We start from the raw sequence: 9,222 nt of genomic DNA, 5'->3' as shown, positions 1-9,222 counted from the left end.
GGCAACGGACTGGTAGCAAGCAATTTCATTCCGTTAACCATTTCATTAAAGTCTCAGCATTCCATTATTTCATATCGAACAGATTCTAGATATATAATTTATCTAAATATGTAAAAATGTATCTACTTATGTACTCAAAGTAGTCCTAAAGCAATTTAAAAGTGAATAAAAATAATATTAAATATGTATTACTAACTACTATGTACGAAGGAGGCTTCCCACATAATTTTTTGCAACTAAAAGCATTCAACTAGAATCCTTATATTATTCCCAACTATATATATTTTAAGGAAAATTTTATGGATTTATCACATTTTGCACTCCAACCGTTTTTCTAAAATATAAGTATAGATTATAGATATATGGAATCTACATAACTATTCACTCTATATATTCATTACATATTTTTGTGTGTGGAAAAAAGAGTAAGTATAACAAAAATAAATCAATAAGTATATTTAATTGAATAAGGATAAATACGACTTACGAGGAATCATATATATGATATTTTTAAAAGATGAAAAAATTTTATGAATAAAGGTGTTTTTTTAATTAAATTATATGAAAATAAGGATTTCAATGTAAATGTTAGCACGTGGTAAAAAAATCCGGCAATAAAAAAATGAAAATCATCATGTATTCATCTCTCTGACCTTCTTTGATAGTAATAACTTATATAATCAAAAGTTTATACCTACTCTTTACTTTTGGAAATATCACTTTTAATACTGTTAATAATTTTCTATATGCAATAACTTTGTATACAGTTAATTATGCATGATTAATTTGTGTATCATCATTATTTGTAGGTTTAAGCTAAAAAAAAATATCCACAATGAAACTAAGTATACTCAAAATAAATTGAAAATAAAGTTGTGGTAATTTTGGGTTGAAACCAATCTTATTGTCTGAACAAATTTTGAAGTGGATTCCTCACATTTGGGCTGAACAAATTGTTGTTGGTTGATCTAGTTAGTCCACTAAAGCCTAAACCTCTTAATTTATATACGCTGATGAGAGTAGGGTCGTCCAAACCGCTCGCTACTCAAACTAGCTTGCCGCTCGCTCGGAAAATGCTAGCTCGTTTTTCGCTCGATTGTAAACGAGCCACTCGCTTCGGTTCGGTTTGTAAACAAGCCAAGCAACGAGCAAAGGTCTGCTCGGTTCGGTTCGACTCGAATATTTTTAATTTATTTTATATATAATTATATATATATATATGAACAAATATATAAATATATAGACAACACATATAAAATATAAGTATACATTTTTAAATTTTTCTATTTCATCAATTTTTGGTTTCGTTAATTCGATTCAAGTTTTCAGAATACTAGAAGTTTGTTTACATGTTCATTATATCTCATTTCAAGTTTTTTTCTCCTAAAAATTTACATGTTACGCGCTTTTCTAAAACTACTAATTGTTTACAAAATATATTATATACAACCTTTAAACTTGTTTCTTATTAAAATTTTTAGAGTGAAAAAGAAATAAATAAGCTCGAAAATCGCTCGATGTTCAATCGAAAAATGCTTGATTCGATTTTGGCTTGTTTCGATTTTCGCTCGGTTCGAATTTCAGCCGCTCAGTTCGGTTGTAAACGAGCCAAGCAACGAGCAAGTCTTCGCTCGATTCGGTTCGTAAACAGCCCTACATGAGAGTCACCTTACTACCAAATCATGTTTCAGGTTTTCGGACACCTTGAGCCAATCAGTACTTGAATCTTGATAATCAAATTCAACTTCTACTCAAGTTGCTCAAGCTCAACCCCGATGACTTGAACCTATTCATATCAAATAATCTTTTTATAAATCTAGATCGACTAGGTAGTAAGTTGACTCAAATGCATTTCTAAAACTAGTTTGTGTTCATTACTTGCAGAGACGACAATAGAATCCATATTAAAAATCTCAGTCTCATACTCAATTGTAAAATACATCCCATTACCCATAGCCGGCCTAATACCCATCGGACTAATAAGTAATTACTCGCGTATGAGATTTACCCCCATGTATCGAATACACCCATAGTTTGTTATAAAAATTACCCATCAAAATTTTTATATACATTTTACCATTACCAAAGACAGTAAAATTAAAAGCAAAAATAAAAGTATGCATGTTTCAGATTTTCAGACCGCAAAAATTTTGAAAACTAATCACATACCGATAACCAGTCCATTATATTTCAGATTTCAGATCGACCCATCAGGTTCGAGTTCGTTTGTCATAAATACTTTGCTTGTAAATTATATGGCTTTGTCATTCAAGTAAAGATGAGTTTCTTGCCTTCTATTCTATGCCAAAAACATTGACGAATCAAATCAAATGCAACCTTAATATACAGTTGCCTCTTGAATCATCTCCTCCAATGTCTATAGCAACGCAAAAATCCGCAGAAAAAGCATCATATATACACTCTGCCTCCATCATAGCACAAGTCAATGAACCGTAGAAGAATTCGTTGCGGAAACAGCTGCCTGTTTCATAATTAGCGCATAAAGAATCTCATTCCACGCATCAGGAACACCAGGAAGACACCAATGGCTGCAATCCTGCCGGCGCACAGCCACAGGGCTGAGTTTCGGGCCGAGATAATAAAGAGAAGGATGCCCGTCTTTTCGCATTGACGACATAAATGTTGTGTTGACTATGTTCATCGATTTGGTGGAGTTGGTTGATAGGTTTCTTGATCGGTTTGAAATTACGTCTCTGAATATTTGATATTGTGGCCAGTTTGAAGATGATTGCAGTGGATTAGAGCCTAAATTTGGGAGTGTTTCCAGGTGGCAACTTCCGCCGGCTCTCCAATTCCCGCCTCTGTGAAAATGATTATCATTAAGCGAAATAAGTGAATTGCACGGAATAATCAACGCAACTGAATCCAAAAAAAAAACGAGGGTTTGGCTAATTTTTTACAAAGATTGATTTTTTGGTTCGGTCTCAGTCGTGAACAAAAACCGAAAAAACGACCGAACCAATCAGAACTGAACCCAACCTATTAACCGATTTTAATTAAATTATAAGAAATCAATAACGGTGTAGCCCAAAACTTTTAGGTACAAACGTTTAATAACTAAATAATCGTTAATAAACAAAAATATCGGTTTTTGCATTTCGAAAAACGTTAGTATAACAAAAATATTGTTTTTACGTTTAGAAAAACGTTAGTTTTTGGTTTTTTCGGCTTATGGTTTTTTCGGCTTTATCGTGCCCATATAATAAAACCGAAAAAACCAAAACCGAACCGAACACATTGTAGAAACCGAAAATGAACAGTTTTCAAAACCTAAAAGCAGAATTTTTGTTTTTGGTTCGATTTGAGCAGAAAGCTGATCCATGCACATTCTAAACCGGGGATGAAAAAAAAAACCTGAAATGAACAGGGGCGTATGTACGGAAAAAAACTTGTGTTCTTGTTCTGTTTACTTCGGTATTGATCCAAGATAATACAGTTTCTAATGCCTTTTTGTATGCGGTCTCGACTTCCATTTCCTTTATTACTTGAGCTCCTTCTTGGAAGTAACAGCCTCTGATCAGTAACGAAATTGAATCATAAACTCATTAGTTTCTTTAGATTGGTCATGACTGCCACCAGAAGAACCATTTGACTTTTAAGGTCAAAACTAAATTATTGCAAGAACAAACCTAAATCATTTAAAATTTCCCATCTATGGTTCACAAATAGTTAAAATTATGCATAGAAAATACACCTACACATGTAGGCTCTATAAATAAACAAATTTTGTTTATGTATATTTTTTGGAATGTAAAAAAAGATTACTAAACATTGCACTTTAACCATTTTCTTGTATTTTAATTTTTTAAAAACTGAGCAAACTAATGATTTATTTTGTTCTTTCTGTTCTCGTAAAAAACTATCGTTTGCGCGTCGAACCCTCTGGAGGTATTTAAAACCCTAATCCAAAAATACCATTTAAAAAGAAATTGCCAGCTTTAGCAAAACAACAAAAAAACAGAAACACAATTTAAAAGAATTTTTGCTAGCTTTGCAAACAGAATCATATTTTGGCACGAATGATAATAAAAATAAAGAGGCGGTAACATATTGCATACCCCTTTATAGTCTTTTCATTGTTCCACCAATGCCCCGTGTTAAAAACAAGAACATCAGCATCTCTCCATTTCAATGAAGTCCAATCCATTTGGTCCAATTTAAGGGTAGTCTTTATTTCTGGTAAAGAATTTGGAGGCGGTCGACTTTGCAACACGAGAAAAGGAGCCCTGTAATACTCGAGAGTGCAATTGTAGTCCCGAAACTTGAACACCAAGAAACCTTTATGCTTGGTGATTGGATTACCATTTACTTCGTATATTGAATCATTACTTGTATTAGAAGGAGCTGCAGAGGATAACATGCAGAGAAGCGATTCCCACTGGTTTCTTCCGATTGAATCCCCGACAAAAACTATTCGTTTGTCCCTTAAGCTCTCCAACATTCGTTTCGCGTTAAATCTATTTTCGTCACAAAACAAGTAAACGATATAAGACGTGCGTTTTGAAACATATAAAGCAATAAAATCAACTAAGAAAAAAAATACACACGTAATATCAACCAACGACGTTAGCACAGGATGTGAGATTTGTCCAAGGTGTTACAACTTTTGATAATTGAATAAAACAATAAAACTAGAAAACATTCCAAATAAAAATTTCTTTATTTGATGTGGTGACTTGATGACTAAAAATGAGCTTCTATAGAGCAGACAGGTGTTACATTCACTTGACTGTAAATGGTAAAATAGACAAGTAATTAACAAACCACAATATCTAAAATTGATGTAACACATTACTCACCTCTTTGTGGAAAAAACAATAGTAAATAATCAAGGAACTCTAACTTGGTTATGCATTACCATAAATGTCATTTTTAATATAAGAATAGGCCACTTTCATGTACAAAAGACCAAACCTTTCCTTCTATTCTAAGAATTGTCATATATGCATTTTTTTTTAAGATTATCGAATTATCGCAATAGCCCGTTCAATTTCAATAGAGAACCAATTTTAAACCTAAAATCATAAAACTAATTTTCCTTAAAAGAATCGGTTAAGGACCTTTATCATTGCATCAGTACCTAAATACACGATTATCCAAGGCAACAAATATACAATCGAAATTAATGCGGTTAACGATCTTGATCGTTGCATCGGTACCAAAATATACGATTATCCAAGGCAACAAATATACAATTTAAATTAATGCGGTTAATCTTTATCGTTGCAGCGGTACCTAATTATATAATTATCGCTAATCATCAAAAACTAAATTATATTTACTTATATACCCTTTTGCATATATCACATTACCAAATAATCATAATTCATATAAAACTAAACACCATCAAAAGTTAACAAATTTCAGCACAACCAAGGTTACAAATACAGCAAACTAAGCAAATACACTGCAAAAAAATAATAATCAAAATATAAAACTGCATAAAATTTATAAAACCTGGGCAAGTTACAATCTTTAGGCTGCCATCTCCATTTAGTATAAAGAAGATCTCGCCGTCCATTTTCGGAACACCTAAACCCTTCATCCAAAAACCTGCAATCTCTAGACTCATACAACGGATACCCTTCATCCCACAACCAATCACCATCAAACACGTCACACCCATCTCCATCTTCACCCAAAAAATCAAATCTTTTTCTGACCCGACCCGAATACCCACCAAATTTCAACCATCTAAACTTATTTGACTCATTTGGGTATCTAAAAGCACCCCCAGTAGCAACATTTCTGTAATCCAAGTAACAAAACCCAATTATTACACCCACTGTAATGAACAAAAACCCAAGAATCGGTAACGACGGTTCGAAGAGTTTAAAGGTTTGAAATTTGTTGAATTTGGTCATGTAGTTTGATGAATTGGAGTGATTCTGAGATGGGTTTTTAACCATTTGTGATAATATTGATGGGTTTTGAAGAATTTGTAAAATGGGTGTCTGTGTGTCACTGTGTTTGTGTGATGAAGCAAGAACAAATTAATGGATAAAAGTTTGAAATTTGATGAAAGTGGTGATGCAATTAGATGAGATGGAGTGTTTGTGAGATGGGTTTTTAACCATTTGTGATAATATTGATAGGTTTTGAAGAATTTGATGGATTTGTAACAGGGGTGTGTGTGTGACTGTGTGTGATGAAGCAAGAACAAATTAATGGATAAAGGTTTTGAATTTGATGAAAGTGGTGATGTGATAAGATGAATTGGAGTGTTTGTGAGATGGGTTTTGAACCATTTGTGATAAAAATGATGGGTTTTGAAGAATTTGATGGATTTGTGATGTGATGTGGGGTGGAAGCAAGAACAAATTAATTGATGGGTTATTGGTTTGCTTGATGGGATGAGTAAAGTAGCATTCATGAGGATTAAAAAGAAGATCGATTTGAGTGTGCTTTTGATGAAAACGGTTTTGGGATTGAAGGTAGTGGAAAACATGTGAAACGACATTGAAATCTTTTACCAACCGCGTCATATGAAAAAGTTTGGACCATGGATATGTGGTGTGTGCAACTTAAGTCCTCCTAGTTTGATGGTTTTTTAGAATGTTACAAACAACGGACTGGGACTGACTACTAAGGACGCTGAAAGATGTTATCACGGATTTGAGACGGGTGTGATATTATGTGATATCCGTTAGATTACTCAAATTGTGTCTGTCTCGTACTTGGTTTCAACATTGAAACTGAATGTAATCTATATGTTATATGATCTTAGAAAATTAATAAATAGTATGTTAAAGTTATTAAATACTTCAACTTGTTCATAATAAGAAACAAATGTTAGAAACGTTGTTTAACACTTTATGTATGAAGTCATTTTTTATTATGAATTAAAGATCAAGTTTGGTAATAACTAATAAGAATCTTATTGAAGTATAACCTCATAAGTTCGTAACACACTTGTTTAATAATATTTTAACATGTGTTTGGGACGGATATGTTAGAAACTTAAAATTAATAGGAATTGTTAGAGGTGTACTTTAGTATTTAACTAGGTTTTAATGTTTTATCCCCCGTATTACGGGGGGATGTTTTCATTTTTCGATCCTAATGTTTATATATTTTTTGGATTTTAATTTTATTTATTTTAAAAAAGTTAATAATATACTTAGGGTTCGATGATGAAAGGGTTTCATAAATAAATGAGATGTTATAACCCGTTTAGAAGCTATCTGTATTTGATGAGGCACATAACTCGCTTATTTATTTCACTATAAAATTGTTTATTAATATAAATAATATCTTTTAAAAAAATATATATTAATTTTTAGCATATCACTAATTTTATAATATTTGATGAAATTAATTTTTAATATTATGAGATTTTATAACCCATTTAAGAGTTATCTGGGTTTGGTGAAACCCAAACCCTTTGTCACACCTCGACCAAAGGCGGCGGAACATGCCGAGGTGTAACGATTGTTCATAAGCACATGACACTAATTAAAGTGACAGTATTTAATAAACTCATTTCATTTCACAACATCGAAAATGTCACATAACAATTATCCATAAAATAACCATAAACAAGATATCACAAAATATGGCAAATTTGATATTGTTCATTTTTACTAATATCCTAAGGTCTTTGATGTCGTTTTCTTCACAATCATAAATCAACCAAGATGCAAACCTGCAACATTTCATAAAATAAAGTTTGTCAACACAAAGGTCGGTGAGCAATTCATAAGTTTAATCATATTAGTATATAATAAATATAGCCACAAAACTTGCATACGAAACGATAAATAAAAGTGGTAATTTGGATAAATAGATATCGCTAAACACATTAGCGACACCTAGCTATAAGGGGATGCCAAATAGTCTAGGATTTTATAGTTATCGTTAATTGCATTACGTTAACGACACCTTGCTATAAGGGGATGCCAAATAGTCTAGGATTTTATAGTTATCGTTAATTGCATTACGTTAACGACACCTTGCTATAAGGGGATGCCAAATAGTCTAGGATTTCATAGTTCCACCAACCAAAAGCGATAAACACATAGGCATATAAGCATAGAACACCAAATCGAGCAATTATTTAGGTAAAGTATACAACTACGTTTGTGGTTTAAGATTCAAATATAAAGCATTTTGTTGAATAAGTATGAAATGTCACCCCCAGAATAAAAGATGGAAAATAGGGTATGAAGTACTCACCTTCAAGTAGTAAACTTGAAAGATGCTAATTTGGAGAGTTGTCGGAACGACGAGTTTAACGCACAATGCCTAAAAAGGAAAGAAGTCTTGAATTTAGAAAGGTTGTCTTGAAGGTCTTTAAACAAAATAAATGTTGAGAAATGTAAATAATTAAAGTTCAAGGTTTAAAATGTAACTATTTAAGAATTTATAATAATAACCCTTTAAAAATGTAAGTTTGCTCGAAATCGGGTTAAAGTATCTAACCTTAATATTTACTCAACCTATGTTAAGTAATAAGGTGGGTAAAATGCAAGAATGCAAATCCCTTTGGAATAAAGATACTAAAACGGTTTTTTTTTATCGAGTGTTCGGGTTGTCGGTTCGGGTCTTGATAATTGGTCAAACCCAAAGTCAACTTTCCAAAATATTGAATGTTATGAGATAACTCAATAAATTTTAATAAGACTTAACCAAGTATGTAGTTCCATTATTTTAGAATTAACAACGCACGTTAAGCGAGTGTTCGGTTTTGTCGGTCCAAACTTTGTTATGAGATCAAGTTGGATCCAACATTTCCAAGTACTTAAGAAAATATTTAAAAATCAATTTGTAACTATTTTTAAAGAAATATACAAGTCTTGATGGCTAAAAAAAACACACTTGTGTGTCTTAAGCGAGCAAGAATTGGTTTGGTTCGGTTTCCATCTTACAACAAGTTCATAGATGGTTTCCACATGTCCAAACACTAAATAACTTGTATAATAATGTACAAATAAAAAAATACCAAAAGTTAACAATAAAGTCTTTAAACAAAAGTTCGGTTTTCGGTTCGGATCGTGTTTCGGGTTAAGACCGAGGTAAGATTCTACAAACCCATAACCATAGAATTTGTAAAAATGATTTTAGAAACTTAGATCTAACACTAAGTATGTTTAAACAAACAAAACTAGTAACAAAGTTCGGTTTACGGTTTAGAGCTATTTACGGTTAAACCGAAGCATAGACTCTTAAAAACCCATAACCATGGAACTTGTAAACATGACC

At 32.2% G+C, this 9,222-nt stretch overlaps 1 protein-coding gene across 1 annotated transcript; it reads right to left on the bottom strand.

Annotated features, from left to right (window-relative positions):
• Positions 1-2,443: 2,443 nt before the first annotated feature.
• Positions 2,444-5,975, bottom strand: LOC143630882 (protein trichome birefringence-like 10). The gene is made up of 4 exons (XM_077099776.1): positions 5,479-5,975; positions 4,080-4,478; positions 3,376-3,534; positions 2,444-2,822 (listed from the first exon to the last, which is right to left on the bottom strand). Exons 1-4 carry the CDS (start codon positions 5,928-5,930, stop codon positions 2,444-2,446), a joined length of 1,389 nt encoding a protein of 462 aa, XP_076955891.1. The 5' UTR covers positions 5,931-5,975.
• Between the last annotated feature and the right edge of the window lie 3,247 nt (positions 5,976-9,222).

The sequence above is a fragment of the Bidens hawaiensis genome, unplaced genomic scaffold, assembly GCF_021521415.1.
Source record: "Bidens hawaiensis isolate Kalapana, Puna unplaced genomic scaffold, B.hawaiensis_p1.1 tig00005851_1, whole genome shotgun sequence".
Classification (NCBI taxonomy): domain Eukaryota; kingdom Viridiplantae; phylum Streptophyta; class Magnoliopsida; order Asterales; family Asteraceae; genus Bidens; species Bidens hawaiensis.
The sequence above is the reverse complement of the archived record's forward strand: the minus strand, read 5'-3'. Positions and strand labels throughout refer to the sequence as shown.